The sequence below is a fragment of the Cydia fagiglandana genome, chromosome 8, assembly GCF_963556715.1.
Source record: "Cydia fagiglandana chromosome 8, ilCydFagi1.1, whole genome shotgun sequence".
NCBI lineage: Eukaryota > Metazoa > Arthropoda > Insecta > Lepidoptera > Tortricidae > Cydia > Cydia fagiglandana.
Window position 1 is genome coordinate 6,800,434 of NC_085939.1, and position 18,591 is coordinate 6,819,024.

At 37.7% G+C, this 18,591-nt stretch overlaps 1 protein-coding gene across 1 annotated transcript; it reads right to left on the reverse strand.

The window, feature by feature from the left end:
- Nucleotides 1–1,269: 1,269 nt before the first annotated feature.
- LOC134666609 (proton-coupled zinc antiporter SLC30A1) lies at nucleotides 1,270–16,574 on the reverse strand. The gene is made up of 9 exons (XM_063523823.1): nucleotides 16,371–16,574; nucleotides 12,294–12,507; nucleotides 10,703–10,881; nucleotides 10,041–10,114; nucleotides 6,556–6,666; nucleotides 5,660–5,782; nucleotides 5,039–5,214; nucleotides 3,583–3,682; nucleotides 1,270–3,352 (listed from the first exon to the last, which is right to left on the reverse strand). The coding sequence occupies exons 2-9, from the start codon at nucleotides 12,480–12,482 to the stop codon at nucleotides 3,225–3,227; spliced, it is 1,080 nt and encodes a 359-aa protein (XP_063379893.1). The 5' UTR covers nucleotides 12,483–12,507; nucleotides 16,371–16,574; the 3' UTR covers nucleotides 1,270–3,224.
- Nucleotides 16,575–18,591: the final 2,017 nt, after the last annotated feature.

Below are 18,591 nucleotides of genomic sequence, written 5' to 3' on the forward strand. Positions count from 1 at the left end.
ACCGAAACCGAAACCGAACCTTCGGTCGGACACTAATAAAAACGATTATCGTTTTAATAACTTGTTATTTAAATGTACAGCGAATAAAATAATTTAAATAAATTTTCGGTTACTGATGAAGTTAAAGTGACGTCACAAAGTTTGTGTCTCCCCCCTCCCCCATGTCACAATATGTCACATTTTCTTGACCCCTCCCTCCCCCTAAACGTGTGATGTAATTAAGGATGACCCCTTACTGATATTTTTTGCCTTAAGAGTAGTAGGAGCATAAATAATAAACAGCATCATTAAAACTCACTTAAATTTATTTTTAACAATTTTTCAACAAATTTTGTACACAAAATTCTTACAATTTAACTTACCGCTTACGTTAGGTTATTACTCTAATTACCCTAGCCTAGTAGCCGGGTAAGTTACTTACCTTCTTCACTAATTACTCTACATAATTAGTTATCCTAATACTGTCGAGGAACATCACAGCTTATTTTGTAAATCTCCCACGGCTCATTTGTATTTATTCATGTAATTTTTGCTCTGAATATAGATTATTAATTATTTTTGAAAGCGGGTTGAAAGTGATAGGGTACATATTGGCACTAGGAATAAAGTTACATTTTCACATTATATCTTTTACGTTTAGTAATAATTCTGTACAAAAAGAATGTGTCATACTACTCGTATAATTTCTATTCCGATTTTTACATGATTTTAACTTCGGATTCCATAAATCACGATTATTTTACCTCAATTTTTGAGTGAAATCAAGAATAAATACTTAACCCTTGTATTATGAGGTACCTAAATACCTGTGATACGTTCTCTGCACTATACAGTCAAGGTATTAAATATCGATGTCGCAGTAAGATAGATATAGCCGTTATATAGTTATAACCCTAGGGATATAATTATATGACGTAACATAGTTATACGAAAGCGATTCATTACTATCTTACTAGGTATATAACTATAATACGGCTTTAGTTTAGTGATATAGTTATATTACTGGATTAAGTTTAGTGATATGGTTATATTACTGGATTAAGTTTAGTGAAATAATTGTAGGTGTGCAGCGGTGCGGCGGAGGTATAGTTATATCCCTAGGGATATAGTTATATGCCGTATAATACTTTTTAGCAATATTACGTAAAAGTATAGGTCGATTCACGAAAGCTGGCGCGAGATTTCTACTGAGTGACAGCTATTTTCATTGAAATTCTGTCAAATCTCGCGCCAGCTTTCGTGAATCGATCGCAATGCCTCATAAACCCTTAAAAATAGCAGCATGAAAATATATACAATAGTTATCTTACTAGGAATATAAATATAATACGGCATATAACTATATCCCTAGGGATATAACTAAACCTCCGCCACACTGCCGCACTCCTAATTCCTACAATTACTATCTTACTAGGAATATGATTATAATACGTAGTTACGTACTATACGGCATATAACTATATCCCTAGGGATATAACTATACCTCCGCCGCACCACTGCACTCCAACTTACAATTATTTCACTAAACTTAATCCAGTAATATAACTATATCACTAAACTAAAGCCGTATTATAGTTATATACCTAGTAAGATAGTAATGAATCGCTTTCGTATAACTATGTTACGTCATATAATTATATCCCTAGGGTTATAACTATATAACGGCTATATCTATCTTACTGCGACATCGACACGGACAAGGTCCCAAAAAATGTACCTATACACGGCTTTTAACTATATTCCCATACATTATAAGAGAGTGTCATTCTATGGAACTTGCTAATTATGTAATTGTAAATAAACCGCCATATTAAAATTGTCTCTGTATGAATTGATGAATTTACTAGTGACTTTTGTTTACATAGTTAGCAGGTTCCATAGAATGACACTTTAGTGAGAAAATCTTTTCTTTATATAATACCTTGACTGTACCTACTTCACAGTAACAACTTCTCCACAGGTGTCTGTCATAATATTCATAACATACAGTTGTCTGATGATGAGTAATAAAACGAACAAACACTGTTATTGTTGAATATTTTTACATAGTACCTACCTGTGAATGATGAATGGCTTACTTTGAACGTTATTAAATGTGGAGGTTATTACTTTCATTAAATTTGAGCATCATATTCATGTTTTATCAGTATTAAGGTCAGTCGGGGCATGTGCGTCTATATTAGGGACAAGGCTCTTCCATCTTGACCGAGCTTTCTCTCTGGGAAGAGTACGTTAAGTTGGGAAGCAACAACTTTTTGCTAGGTTACGGTCAGTTGCCCCTATAGGCGCACTTACCTCAACCACAAATCAGAAAATAAGTACTGACTAACCTTAGCCGTTTCTCAAAATGATTTTGTCGTAGTTTTGGGAGTCATCTTCAATAAGATGCAGGAACTGAATATTAAAGATATACAAAGAGTTTTGTGGCTAGTTATATGACTAGCAACTTGCTAACTTTAAAATAATGGCGGAACGATCGTGACGACGCTATAATAAACCTAATTACCTACCCGACTGTCATTTGTAACGTGTATGCAGCAAACCGTAAACTAGTAATGCCGCGGCGCGAACTATGTTTTCATTCATCACTCACTTTCACCCGCACTGGTACCTACTACTGGCAGAACGCAGGCTCGCCTAAGCCTCGTATAGAAACTTCGTTTTCAACTGCAGTTCAATGGACTTTCTTTGGTTGTGCCTATCTCGTGTTTAAATCTTTTTATAGATTATAAACACTGACTGAATTTACAGTACCTAATTCACTTACTTATTACTTAATTTAATTACTATATGTACATGTATAAGAAAATAGCTTAATCGATTAAACTATCTACCTATTCATTACCAAGAATCAAAGTAACAGCTCTAGTGAATTCAGCAATTTAATACTTAGTCTGGCTTATTGCCTTGTCGTCGTATTCATTTGGAGAAAAACAGACCCCGGGCTCTGAAACAGTAGAAAATGCTAGGAGAAATGAAATATTGCCAATAAAGGCTTTAACTGCCGTCTCGTTGTTTTCGCTCTCGCTTTTCAATCACAAGAATTGCCGTATTTACGAAAACAACGGCTGGATAACGACCTTTCAACTCAAAAGGGAAATAATGATATTTGGATACGGTGTGTTTTCATGCAATGTTTTCGTTCGTCGATAAGCTAATGTGACACTGGTGCTTTGATTTTTGGTACGAAGCTATGGCAAGAAACATTCAGCTGCAATGGCTGCTCACACCCGCGCGACTTTAGGTTTCGGAGGCGGCTGGCAGCAGCGCGGCCCGATGCATTCCTTCGCGCAGGGGTTGCCGCACGCGTCATTTGCCAATTGTATTAGTGCTTTCTGCTCCTCCTCTGTGCCTGAAAATTAAACAAAAAATAGAAAAATTTACAATAGTAGACGACGAACTTTTAAAGATTTGTATGACATTTGTTTTTGCTGCTAAGTCTTATAATAATCCAAAGGGGCATAACCTAACTGGGCTAATATTATTTTCGATAATGTCAATATCGAGGCAAGAGAATGGGGACTACGTTTGTATGGAAGAGATTTCACGTGACTTCGTCAACATAATATCTGTAGGACTCACCGACGAGCTGAGTCAGCATGAACTCTGGCTGCAGCGTGACCAGACCTATGCCGTGCCGCTTGAACACATCGCACACGAGCGCTGACGTCTTCAAGTAGTCCTGAAAACGACAGAACTAAATCAATATATCATCACCATCATCATATCAGCCCTTTATCTCCCACTGCTGAGCATAGGCCTCTCTTGTAGTACGCCACTTAATTGTTCCGGTCCTGAGCTAATCTCATCCAGAAGTGACCCGCAATTTTCCGGATGTCGTCCACCCAACGAGCCAACGGACGCCAGGCGCTTCTTTCATGCAAAAACGGCCACCATTATGTTAACATTTTAGTCCACCTGCCATCACTCTGCCTAGCAACAAGTCCCTCCCAATTCCTTTTGTTTGTTATAAATCAATATAACAAACAAATAACAAAGAATTTACATCAAAATAAGCCAAGGTACCTATGCACGAAGGATTGTGTACCTGGCCTACCTACATGATGGTACTGATATTTGTGGCTTTCCAACAGAGAAGGGTCCCAGAAGGGACACGGAACAGAAGGACCCTTTAGACCTGGAACGCCACATTTGAATTGAAGCTTGTATTTTTAACCTGTTTGTAGCGACACGTATCTTCAGAGCTAAATAGAATTTTGTCAGGCTTTAGTTATTAGGCGTAATTTAATTTATATTATACCTAATCTGAATATATAATATACCTACAGTCTGTATTGTAACGATGACGACAATCTGTTCAGGTTGGTGGTATTCACAAGGCATGCAAAACGCATTCGTTTTGGTCTCAAGCGCGTCAATTCACAGTTCTGTTCAATTATCCGGAATACACGTCAAATAATGAAATCTGTTACACGCTTAATTTGAATATAAAGGAATTTTTGTTTTGCTTTACAATTTTTACGCCATTGAAGCGTTGAAGCGTTGGCGGGGCTCAAATAATTTCCACACATCACGTCATACAATTTATGATATTGCTATGTTGTCGAGAAGAGATGGGGGAAACGCAAAATTCTTATACGCGGTGGTTGTGGAAATAACATAAAAGGAAAATATATATTATATACCTACATTTTACATCCAGCAAAATGAAAGAAATGATAAAATTACTTGCTGAAAATTGCTTGCTGATGGTTTACTTGTCATAAACCATGTTTATGAAAAATGGAATATTGATGTAGGTACATTTTACTGTACTCATAGGATACTCGTACAGTAGACCTGTCACCTCAGCTAATGAAAGTATCGGAATAATCTATTCATAACATCTGCTGCAGATTTTGTTGGATCAGAGGTCCTCCCGCGAATACCGAAGTTCGCCGGAGGCGGGCATCTTATAAATTAATTAAAGAAACCGCTTGCTAACAGTAAGCCTGGTGCCTTTGACGAGGAGCAGGCGTCATGTGCCAAAGAAATTCACTAAGGACCAAAAGACGTGCAGCGTCCGGACGGGACTCACCTGTGTGGAGGAGTAGGCGACGTGCGCGGTGGCCACGACGTGGTCGCGGTGCAGCTGCCACACGTGCAGCTCGTGGATGGCCAGCACGCCCGGCACGCGCAGCGCCGCCGCCTTCAGCTCGCACGCGCCCAGACCCTCTGGCACGGTTTGTAATAGGATCATGCCCGCTGAACGCACTAAAACAACCAGGGAAAATTTTACTATAGGAAAATTTTCCAGTTTTAAATTTTATTCTAAGCTTAATAGCATTGTTCGCAGACGTTGCTGCTTGATAAAAAAAAAATTTAGGTAAATTGTATACATATATCTACAGTTGCAAAATTGACGAAAAATATAAGTAGATACAATAAGCTGCCTCGCTGAGTTATCTAAACTTCTAGCTGGCAGTTGTTTTCGCAAAAAACGTTGGGTACCTCTACGGTTTACGGTAGAGTACGGTGTACGGTGTATAGATTTAGCAGTCAACCCTCGGAAGTTGTTTTAATTTAAATCACGAGATAAAAAGCCTAGGATTGTGCGTAAAATACTTATTAGGTACCTACTTAATAAGTGTACTGCAAAATCTAAATTACATAGATGACTTTGTTAGACTATAAGAGTTGTACAACGAATGAGTCTTACTGAAAGGATAGTTGAAGCAAACAAGCACAATGGCGGCGATAGCAGAGAGTGCGGGATCGACGATGCCTGCCGCGTGTCCCTCCCACTCCAACGTGAGCCCGGCGCCCATCACGAACAAACTGCCTGCGAAACGACATACATTATTAGGATTTAGGGGAACAGCCAGTGGCGGATTTAGAGATTTTCCGCCACTAGGCTATGCAGATTTTGTCGCCCCTATCCACCTCGCTTTTTAAAGTACTTTCCAATCAGAGGCGTTTAATTTTCTAGTAAAACACACCATAGTCATATTAAAATGCATATAGCAGTGACGTCATTATTCTAAATACCGATTTATATGGGCCGTTTCTACCCTTATTTAAATTTTACAAAAAATAGAGGAACCGCAAAATTCAGGTATAATATTTTTTGAGCCAAATTTGCCGCCCCTATAATCAGCCGCAGCAGCAGCAGCTTCCGCCTACTCAGCCTAGTGGTAAATCCGCCACTGGGAACAGCACATCATATTCGGATTATTCGGGTATTTTCACTTAAAACTGTACCGTTTACCTTTTGTCGAAAATCCATCAACCCGTGTGGGTTATTTATTTCTACTCAGAATCACGAGGACTATCGATTTAAAAAGAAAAAAAGACATTTTTTTTAGTTCAGTGACGCATTTTCACATACATTTGTACGAGTAGTAAGTGTAGATCGTCAGAATATCGAGCGGTCGAAATTCAAAAATAGCCCCCTAACAAATTTGAATGGAAAACTAGGGACAGTGTTTTTCTTTGTCTCATTCAATAGTACCTACTTGTGATTCTGAGTCTAAATAACTCAAAAGTTGATGGATTTCGTAAAAAAGTAAATTGTGCCATTTGTTCATTTTCTATGATTCTCGCGAGTTCACTTACTGGCGATGTCAGTGGGCGCGTGCGCTAGGACCGGCTCGCCGACGCCCTGCTTCAGCACCACACCGCCGCTCTCCGTCATGCTCAGGCGCCGGCTGTAGCTCAACTCGCGACCTGTCACAGGAAAAATAAGCTGATTCCGGTAGCTAGGCTACAATGGACCTTACCAAAGAGAATTTGAAATAAAGGAATATTGTCAAAGTCAATTATGTAGTTCAGTACCTACATTGCTCGAAAAGATGGTACCATTATCATTGGCCTATCCTCGAGTCTATCAGAGTCTATCATAAAGTAAATAGGTACCTACTACATTTTATTATTTAAATAATTTATTGAAATACGAACTATTTGTCATTATTTCTATGGAAGATTACTCGCGTCGGATACGTCATGACATACCTAAGTTTAGCATAATATAAAAAAACCAGTTTAATTAATCTAAAAATATGTTTGTCTAAAACATAATAACACTCTCACATAGTATAAAATTGAAGTGTTTTGATTTCCGTCATTGATTAGGTACCTACTTAATCATTCATGACGTTCTAAATTTTATCGATAGGTAAGAGTATACATTAAATAACTTTATTTCCACGAATAATAGGTACCTACCTACTTCAGTCCCTTCCACGTCGATAATTCATTTATAACATAACTAAAGACTGCTAGGTATGTACCTAACCTAACTACAGAAGCGTAAAGTAAGGGGTTGCGGGCCGGATAGAATAGACGGCCGAACGTAGTGAGGCCAGTGGTTATGAGGCCGGCAACACCTTATCACGCCGAGGTATGTACGACATGTATACAGGTATGCTTTTCTTAAACATGCAATAAAATAAATAAAAATAACAATAAATTTTTGTATCATAAAGGGTCTAGCCGTGTTTGTATGGGGCATCGGCCCCAGAAGCCAAATTGATTGCCGTTTTGCCAATTTATTAGGCCAGATGTAAGATGCTATTTCACCAAAAAATAACCCTAAAATGCTGCAGGTTTTTGAGAAAATAAAAAAAAAAGAAATTTGGTTTTAATTTTTTTTTATCTAAACTACTGAACTGATTTTTTTGTAACTTATACACATTATGTAAGTAATCTAGATGAATTATTAAAAAAAAATGGAGTTTCAAATATCCTTATAACTAATAATATTTTCACTTTTAATTTTTCAAAAATTTTTTTTTTATATTTCCGAAATAGGGACACCCACCAATTTTGGGTGTTATATGTATAAATTAATGTTCTATAACATATATTTTTTTCAAAAATATTCATTTGGCTCAACAGGGTAAAAATACCGTATGTATGTATGTAATGTATGAACAGACACAACTCACACAACCAGGAGAACTCCCGGTCCCATATCGACCACCGCGCCGCTCTGTACGAATTTGAATTTCGAACGTAACAAATTGCTAAAATGGACTATATTATTATTGGCTGTATGCGGCTTGCTTGTCGTCGCGTCACGAAATTAAAAAATAAAAAGGCGGGAAACGCGGCTCACTAAAAAGTTCCGTTTTAATATGAGCTGCGTTGATATTGATCTTGCAATGGAAAAAAAGGAGATTATACACAAAATATTTTCAAAATCTCCAAGATCGTTACATTACTAAAGTCGCACCAAACAAAGTCTGCAGCGGATTTGATAGCCCACGCAGTGTAAGTGTTAAGTATACGTCATAATTTCATAGAAGTTTGACGTTTAAAATGACACTTGCACTGCGTGGGCTATCAACATCGCTGCAGACTTTTTACGGTCTAACTATACGTTCTTAGCAATATCTGCAAACGGCTTCGAGAATATGCGATTGATTATATAGAAAAAAGCCCGCTGTCCTTAGAGGAAAACGTAAGCTCTTATAGGATCACTCTTGCGTCTGTCTGTCTGTCCGTCTGTCACAGCCTATTTTCTCGGAAACTACTGGACCAATTAAGTCGAAATGTGGTACACATATGTAAATTCGTGACCCAAAGATGGACATATTTTTATATAATTTTAAAATACATAGGTTCGAAGTTATTTAAGAAAATAGCCAAAAAATAACCATTCCCCCCTTTAATTCCGAAACTACTGGGTCTTAAAATTTTGAAAAAAATACTCGAAATAGTTCTTTACCTATAGATGACAGGAAAACCTATTAGAAATGTGCAGTCAAGCGTGAGTCGAAATTATGTACAGAACCCTAGAAACGCGAGTCCTAATCGCACTTGGCCGGTTTTTTAATTTCGTGACGCGACGACAACCAAGCCGCATACAGCCAATAATAATAATATTATTATTATTGGCTGTATGCGGCTATTATAGACTATATTATAGTCTATTTTAGCAATTTGTTACGTTCGAAATTCAAATTCGTACAGAGAGGCGCGGCGGTCGATATGGGACGGGGAGTTCTCCCGGTTGTGTCTGTTCATACATTACATAAATACATACGGTATTTTTACCCTGTTGAGCCAAATGAATATTTTTGAAAAAAATATATGTTATAGAACATTAATTTATACATAAAATACCCAAAATTGGTGGGTGTCCCTATTTCGGAAATATAAAAAAAAAATTTTTGAAAAATTAAAAGTGAAAATATTACTAGTTATAAGGATATTTGAAACTCCATTTTTTTTTAAATAATACATCTAGATTACTTACATAATGTGTATAAGTTACAAAAAAATCGGTTCGGTAGTTTAGATAAAAAAAAATGAAAACCAAATTTCTTTTTTTTTAATTTTCTCAAAAACCTGCAGCATTTTAGGGTTATTTTTTTGGTGAAATAGCATCTTACATCTGGCCTAATAAATTGGCAAAACGGCAATCAATTTGGCTTCTGGGGCCGATGCCCCATACAAACACGGCTAGACCCTTTTCATTGGTTTGACGTTGGGATTTTTCTATGGGAGAGATAATTTTATTTCGCAATTTGGGGTTGGACTCATAATAAAAGTTACTCAGCATGACCTACGATGCAATACGATGTAAAATATCATCGTAATATTGCATAGGTTATTAAAAAATCACCTTGTATACCTTGACGGATGAACTATGGCCAGGGTACTAGCTATCCCTTTGCCTCTCAACTACAATGAACAAACATTTAAGCTGCTCTCGAGACAGCGCTTATCATTGTTGGCAACTGGAAAGATATCGGCATTGGACTTATCGCAAGCGTAAGTCAATAATCCGCCGGTGTTGGTATAACATCGATAACCGTCAAATTATTAGTCAATATCACTTAAATTTAGCTCCAGAGAGATTGGGCTAGGCCTTCCTTTTTTCCATTGGCCTAAAAGCGGGTTTCACTGCACATACAACTTTGTATTTTTTCGCGGATTAATTTAAAATTTTCTTCACCAAAAAAGGGCGGTCAAAAAATGATTCGTACAAGCTCGGAGAAACTCATGAGAGATGGACGTCCTACTGCTGGGTTACCAGTTAAGTTTGCACCTGTAAAGAGGCTCAGTGAAAGTAAAAGTAGAGCTTTAAAACTCACCGGCAAGTAGCATGTAGTTCAACGCATGCAGCAACAGTCCTATAACAGCTGTGGCGACAATGACGCGCGGGAACCTATGTAATAAAACACATTTTATTTTTGTAAGTAATTAAAACATACAAGTGTTTGTGTGTGTGTGTTTGTAACCGACTAGAAAGTGCATATTATATAAGTAGGTACTTACGGGTTGAATATACAAAAATCCTTTCTTACGTTTCAAGTTTAAAGGTTTAATGGTTTGGGTTTAGATTGTGTAATAGCTCTCAGTGTAAAGTAACAATTACAAATTAGGCTCCATTATCCTTATCATTCGGGAACAAGATTTGTCTTTGTGTGTACGACTAATTATAGTCCCTGCGGAAAGAGATGAGTCGTGATATGTATGGGGTCCAATACATTCTACGACTCTTCTCTTTCCGCAAGATATCTAAGAAGGACGGTTTGCAGCGCTGTTTTATACTATGCTGGGGCCCTTGGGCACATAAGAATTCGGGACCCTTTTGAATAGTAAAGAAAGCTAATTAAACTAATATTCTTCTACTATGATCTTCTTTAAGCATACTGTTACTGTCTGTTCTTCGGGGCCCCCTGAGGATGGGGGCCCTGGGCACGGGCCCCGTGTGCCCTTATTATATGGTAAAGACGGTACTGATGGTTCGTACCTTGGCGGCTGCACGTGCGAGGAGTGCACGCCGAGCTGCAGCGCGTTGACGACGAGCGCGAACGCGAAGGAGGCGAATAGCACGTGCACGGAGAGCCGGCCCACCACCTCGATACGCGCCCAGCCGAACGTGTTCCGCAGCTTGCCCTCGCGCCCAGCGTTCTCGTCGGCGCGCGAGAACTGACAATGTCAACTCACATTATTTTCCTACCAAAAGTTGATTGAAACAGAGGCAGTTTCATTTTAACCAGCGACTGTACCACACATGTCTTAAGTTAGGAAGATGGGTGAAGGGTATTGCTTGGGAGATGTTCTATGGGAGAAATGGCATCGTATGCCCTTATATGTTTCTTCTATTTTGAGTTCCGTAGTCGAGAGACGGTATAATAAAAAATACAAAAAGAAATTATTGTTACACCCTACTTTTACCACTTTTTCGAATTGACTTATAAATAATATTATTATTTGCTCTCTCAAATTACAGCTTTCTAGCCACAGAAAACCCGTCAGAAAAGGGATTGGTCTGTTTCTAGCTTACTAACGATTTCGGAACAAAGCCTCGGACGGAAATACAGGACATGTATGTAGTTGACTACGGAACCCTAAAATTGTGGAGACGAATAGCTCCGCGGGGACCCGTAAACATCATGTATAAATTTACCTACTTACTGTAAAAAGCATGATGGTAAAATCCTATGCCGTTGGTTCAGGTAATTTTTATTTTTCAGGTGGTTTCAGGTTTTTTTTCGGGAAAACGTCTTGTAATAAATAATTCATCCATATCTATCGCGTATACAATACACCTAACATTTCTGTTATTTTGTGTTCGGCAAAATGTTTTTTTAAGTAGGCACAATGGTCGTGAATGTGGGTACCCTACATACCTCCGCTGACCGGTGCCAATCGGTCGCTTGGATTGAAACAATGGCTTATTCAATACTTTATGCTTTGTTACCTACTAAATGCAAGCAATTATGTCACGCCCGTTATAAATGCTATATGTAATTTGATCGTTGCGGCGACACATCATCATCATAAAATTAAATTGGTATTAAAATAATTACACATCAGGAGCTAAGTGCGTTTCTACCTCCTTCACGATAAACAAGTACCTACGTAGTACCTATCTAAATTACCTGCCCGCTGCTGCTTTTATCAGCACAAGTATTGTAAAAAATTGCACGTAAATAAATGTCAAACAAGAAAAATATATTTGGTACAATTACGTAGTATTTATGGCGATAGGCATAAAGACAGGGCATGCATGACACTTTGTTTTAATCTAATTCAAATCTAATTGTCGCTACGCGAATATCGAGGATTGGGCGTTTGTTATCTGCGTTGCGTCTCTTTAGCTCGAATGGTATATTTTCAAGTGCCAACTCGGAAACATTTTGGAAACTTTTAAAATTTTCGTGCCTATAGGAATAGTAATTTTCCACTTTCAAAATTAACATTTCCCCTTTTCCTGGGATTTTTTCCTGAAATTTCGGAGATTTTTGCACAGCGCGTGGCAGGTATCGACGACGCGGGCGAATTGGTGACGTGCGAGGCAAACAACCGCCCGCTAAATTCCAGCAGATAACGCGTACCTTGTAGGCGATGAGCGTGGTGATGAGCCCCACCAGGCGGCACAGAGCGTGGCAGGTGTCGACGACGAGCGTGGGCGAATTGGTGACATGCGAGGCGAACAGCCGCCCGCTGAAGCCAGCCGTGGCCAGCAGCAGCGCGAGCAGCGAGCGCGGCGGGGGCAGCCGTTGTAGCCATTCTTTCATCGCCATTGTACAGACGCGAAGTTGTAACCTTCTGTAAAGATGAACTAGAATGTAACTTTCTGCTTTACGTTACGTTAATGATTAATCTAGGTAATGTTTGTCCTAATAATCTTTTTTTAAACTTTTGTAAAACTCCATCAAGAACACAGTTACGAGTAAAATAATTTCGGTATCAATAACGAGAACATGGGAAAGTGCAAATATAATGCATAAACACCTAAGCAATTGAATTAATAATCGTTTAATGTTTGATTGACCCGGTGTAGGTCAAGCGAAGCTAAAACCGGTTTTAAAAGCAACTGAGTGCTTATAAGTCAAATTTGTCGATAGTTCACGACGTTCCAGTTATCAACGAAAGTTGGTCTTGTTATGGCACACGGCTGCTAACGGTTATTTGCCATAAAAAGCGGGAGCGGCGCCGACGCAGCGTGGGACCGCGAGTCGCTGGAAAAGTAGATATTACCTAAATTGATAAGTTGTAACTTAATCTGAAACTAGACTCAATCCAGTCCGAATCAGGAATTAGTCACTATACACTGTTAAAATCTTGCGGGTTCCTCCTGGGCACGTTATAATTCGGTACCTATATGAAGCGTAATAATCTAATAGTTACCAAAAAGTAATAAAGCATTATTTATTAAGCATAGTACCGGATTATATTTGGTAAACAAAACAACAACAACTAACCAAAATAGGAAATAGAGTAATAATAAGCGACATTTTATAGACCATATTTAACAAATGACTTTGTTTTTATGAATAAATTAAATGATGAATGATTATTTTTGGAATACCGCTATTCTAAAAATAATCCTAAAACTTGTTATTTATAACAAGTTATAGGCTTATTTTTGTAATGTTAATATTTTTTATTAAGCCTACTTATTATTTTATCTCAACGACACAATACAATTTTGGTGTTAGCCTAACTGAGCTATAACTACAAATAGGTACTACTAAAGACCTAAATAGAGCGCTGAAAATGTAATTCCAATCTAATCTAATAAATATATAAAAGATTGTCGTGTCGAGTTTTCACACATAGCATGGTCGATTCGGCATACCTACATAAGATTTAAGATCGCATTTACAATGTTACGAACATTTTTTAAGGGTCAAACAGAAAACTGTGTTACGTCTTTCCTGTAGACATACACAAGAGTTAAGGGCTATAAAGGTTAATTTTCTTATTTAACCCTTATCCACGTGAAAAGGTCCTCCTTTTATTTAGAGAACTATATGATAAAATCATTACTTACATGCCCACAAGCTGTTAACTATTGCCCACAGGAGAGAAAACTAGTGTGTTCGCGCGAACTGTACATTTTTCTCTCTTGTGTATGTCTACAGGAAAGACGTAACACAGTTTTCTGTTTGACCCTTAACGGTGAAACGCGGTTTGGTGAAATCGACGCGACCCTTCAGGCTCAAGGATAGGTACTAGACGGGACGTTCAGTTTGAATGTAAAGTACCTAAAGGTACCTACTTAATATACCTAGTCTAACGAATTAATCTTAACTAATCTCGATATCAGTTGATAAAATTGATGGCGTCAGTACCTAAATGTTGCATATTTTTATTTAAGATCCCAAGGAACTTGATACTTGAAACTGAATAATGGGCTGTCTCCGGCAATTGTGCTCGACCTCTGACCGTGTATTCCTATTGCATGTTTGGCGGAGTCGAGACAAACGCTCTGTGTTACTGTAGAATTGTAGATCCGTCACAGTCGCAAGTTACGGAATTTCTGAGAGCGAAATATTTAAATGATTGGTTCGTTTGAATATTGGACTGCTTTTACGCTCGGACAGCGATTGGAGTAGCACATATAAAACGTACGTCCGTTCAACAAGCTTGTTTCGTTTCGATGCTTTACGGTCTAAAGAAACATTTTTTTCTATTATTCTATAAGTAATGGTGGACGAAACTCCATGCTCTATTTCGTGTATCCAATGTTAAGTTTTGCATTGGCAGACATGGCTGGTTACTGAGGTTAGATTGATCTAATTATGATAATTGATAAAGGTCTATGAATATAATCTATAAATCTGTCTAGGTACCATGGATGTAAGTAAAATAGGTAATTATTTGTTAATTATAGCTTGGTGCGTTTGACCTCCTTCTACCGACTCGTCCTTTTACGACTGCTTCGTAGGGACGAGTCGCAGAATACTGCGTCGCTCATAAAACATAAAACTAAAAATGGAAAAATAAAATCTTTATAAGAAAAAGAAAGACTAGGTATAAGTACTCCAAAAATGATAACCCACGACCTCCGGCAGCTTTAAGCAGTTAGGCGAGAACCACTTTAACAAATCGGACCAGCCGTTTTACATTTTCATATTTTTTAATAATGGATCATGTCATCAGATAGAGTCGCGAAAGAGTTCGAATTGAGCGCTACTCGCTAGCATCTATTTTTACCCGACAAGCGAAGAAAGGAGGGTAATGTTTTTGAATAGGTATTAGATATTTATGTATGATTGAGCCCAATCAAATAGGTCGCGGACGCTATATATACTCGCTGGACGAAGAGTTAAGACCTAATGTTGTCGAGTAGTTTTATATCTGTGGATAGTGTGTCGGCCACAGTAAATGCTCACGGAAAGCAGCTCTACGGGCGGAATGTTGGTTGAATGTTTTTGTTGTTGTTTTGTTGTTGTTGGTGTTATTGTTGTTGTCGTTAAGCGAGTCCCTCAATAGTTTACATAATGGTAAAGACCACTCTGCTTCTCTACTCTCTACTTCGGAGCGGCCGGAGTATCTTAAATTGATAGGTATATTAAATTGAATTAAGTCCCACCACTCCAATGTGACTGTGAGCTTCAGTATGTGAGCATATATTTGTCTTACATAAAACATTTTTCTTATTTTATTCGTACCTCTATGTTTTACCCGCTTGACGCTATAAGCTAACGTATGAGGAATTGAGGATTTGTTACTAGCGATTTTAGCTTTTGTTTATTTTTTCCGCATAAAATCTCCGCCAGTTGTGAAGAGCTTTTTGTATTTTGTACATTGGGAATTTAAGAGGCAGGTAGGTACAAAGGCAGACTTATCCCTTAAGTAAGCTATATAATGCTATTTTATTTTAAATATTATATAATATTACTTCGGACTCTAAGGTGACCTCAATACTTATCTCTAAAAAATACCTAACGCTAAACACGGGAATATTGCTTCAATCGGTACCTAAATGTTACATTTGGAATAATTAATTCCTTTTGAACACTGATGCGTTAACTTCTAGCATTGTATCTAATTCTAAGAAAGAAGGGGTTTATTAAAAACCTATCAGTTCTATAAGACGAAAGGGTTCAAATGACCTTCTTAGTTAAATGTCAGCAACAAACTGCAAATCGCCGTCATGTTTTTTTTACAAAGTCTGAACAGCTGTTTTGCTAATAAGAATTGATCAACTGCAGTTCGAGCGGGAATATAAACAACGTTACAATGGCATTATAAGTAAACAACTTTGTGTTTTATAGTTTTCTTTTCATAGCAGATAATGATATACCTATTGGCTAAGAGAAATTAGAAAGGTCAGGAGAAAATATACGCAGAGATTGCTTCGGTTGGGTGCACGCAGTCGGCGTCGGAGCGCGCCGCATCATGGAATAGGTCACGCTGCGATTTCATGTTGTCAAACAAAAATAAACACTACATTAAGACGTTAAATGAAACTATTTGTGACCCTCTTAGATAAAGCTAATTTTGTTTTTATTTAATACAACCAGGATGTGAAATGTAAGTAGTTATTCCTTAATAATCTGTTATAGATAATTTGTTTAGGTAGAGATTTTTTTAAACATTCAAATAGGTTATAGGTAAATGTAAGATTACAATTTTTTACAAATGTATCGGTAAATTTGATATATATAATCATAATTTACTTACATAAACAGCTACTTTGCTTCTGTTCAACCGCACAAGTCAAAGTAAAAGCAATCCTTGTCACAACAGGTCAGTTTACAAAACAATCGCCGGTAAGTTGTATTGTATAATGTTTATCGAGGCGAGGTAGACGGGCTGGCGAAGCGCGGCTCTTGCGCCGGAGGGTACCGCGGCACTGGTCGCGTGCGCGCGCTACGTCGCCTTATCGTCGATACACCCGATAACATGCTGTCTAAGTGTTAGCGAAATGCGCCAATGCTCACGAGGCTCCCAAAGCCACAGCCATTCGTGCTTGGGTCATTCTTAAACGCTCGTTTTATGGCATAAACTTTGTCCATTGATCTATAATGAAGAATGAAACTTTTTAACGGAATTTAGATCAGAGGAAAACGTATATCATTTCCAAGAAAAGCGGTCATTCACCCATCCGGGCAGTTGGAGTGGACAACAGCGGTTGAGACGTTGCGCTGTTCCATTTCCCTGAGAATCACCCACATCCGAATCTGAAAGATAAAGATCTTGTTAACAAAGGACCAATTGTTTGACGTATCTTTATTAACCTTCGATGGCATTATTATTTAGCAGAAACAGAAATAAATAAAATAACGTTAGTTTAGCGCGTAGATCTGCAATGAAATGGGCGAGAGGTCACGGTCGGTCGATGTCCGTGGCGTCCCGAAATATCTCTCACTCTCATTTCTCTTGTATTCCAACCGGTAGAATAGACGAAGTAAATAAAGAGAATAAAATGTTTTATGCTCGTGATATTCTGAGAGAAGCCACAGCAGTCTCGCTTGTAATAAATTCTTTGTAGACTATTCGTTGTAGTATATTTATCTAGTTATTTGGCTATCTTGTAGGTACTAACTATCTAATGTCAAGTCGCTAGCGTTAATTAATAACCTGCTCATGAGTTAATAGTGTAGGTAAGTACTACCTACTCAATATAGGCCTACTTGGGCATTTATTAATATTGCTTGTCTTATAGGCTGATTCTAGTGTTTAGTCACATTTTCAACAATTTTCATATCCCATTTACCTATCGCATAATAGTCATCCATTTGTAATATTTGATTATTTATAATTCATATTCAGCGAGGAAATGCGGCCTGTGTCCTGGGGACTATGCCCCAGGTGACATTAGGTTTTTTCGAAAAGTGATTCCCTATGTATGTAAATATTGTAAAAATTGGTATAGTAACAGCACCAGTCATGGGACATTTAAGAGGGAATTTGGAGTATTTGTGATATTTCCCTAATACATGTGAATGGTCTACCTCTTAGCGTATTGAAAGATGAAAGTCCTATCCGTCTTTCATGTTTCAGGCGTGTTGTAGCAAAGATACTGCAATGAGTTTCCACATACTTAACAAATTAAAACTATGCTATTTTTCTCCAGTCATGGACACCAAAGCTCCAGTAATGGGCCCCCCAGTAATGGACACTGCTCTATCAGTATAAAATATTGAAATAGGTCATCAGATCTGGTCCATGTTATCATAATATTGCATTATCATCCGATTTGCATATTTAATTACGAATACAAAATTTCAACTCAATCGGAAAACGGGAAAGTGGCTCAAACTCGGCTACCAAGATTTGACCCACACTAAAAAACGATATTAATTTATCCGAAGTCCGAGCATACCTCCTGGTTGACATATTTCGTAACTACATTTTACTTCTGTATTGTTTAAACATGAAATGATGGCATGGCAAGCATCATTATGTAAATTTCCCATTATAGGAGGTATGCAGTTTTACAGCTCCTATAATGGGATTGGGCCAAATACCACTATTTTTTTACATCTGTGGACTCACAACATAGTATGTTGTATACCTTATCTCATGGTAAATGCAATTAACAAAACACATTTTAGTTTTCATCAAGTATTAATTAATTAAAATTTAATAAATTAACTCACCTCTCTTAGCGAAGTTGTTAAGAATTCGTAGTGGTATTTTTTTTCAGTGACACGACAACTTTTGGGTTGACGCCAATTTCTTAAAAAATAACCAAATTTAATAAAAAATTCAAACTGAAACAGCTCTAGGACTCTTATTTATGATAATATACAGGCAGTGTTTATAAACTACTTTTAGACACTTATTTTACAGGATTTGTGGTTTTTTGTCCCATTACTGGTTCCACGCCCATCATAGGGTACACTACTATATATGTATATTGTAATAAATTGATGTAATTAAATAAATCTCATT

Excerpts from the sequence above, each read along its gene's own strand:
- LOC134666609 (XM_063523823.1), bottom strand. The coding sequence starts at position 12,482 with ATGGCGATGAAAGAATGGCTACAACGGCTGCCCCCGCCGCGCTCGCTG. Across the intron at positions 5,783-6,555 it reads CGCGCCCACTGACATCGCCA|GCAGTTTGTTCGTGATGGGC; the intron begins GTAAGTGAACTC and ends GTCGTTTCGCAG. Across the intron at positions 3,353-3,582 it reads CATGCTGACTCAGCTCGTCG|GCACAGAGGAGGAGCAGAAA; the intron begins GTGAGTCCTACA and ends TTTAATTTTCAG.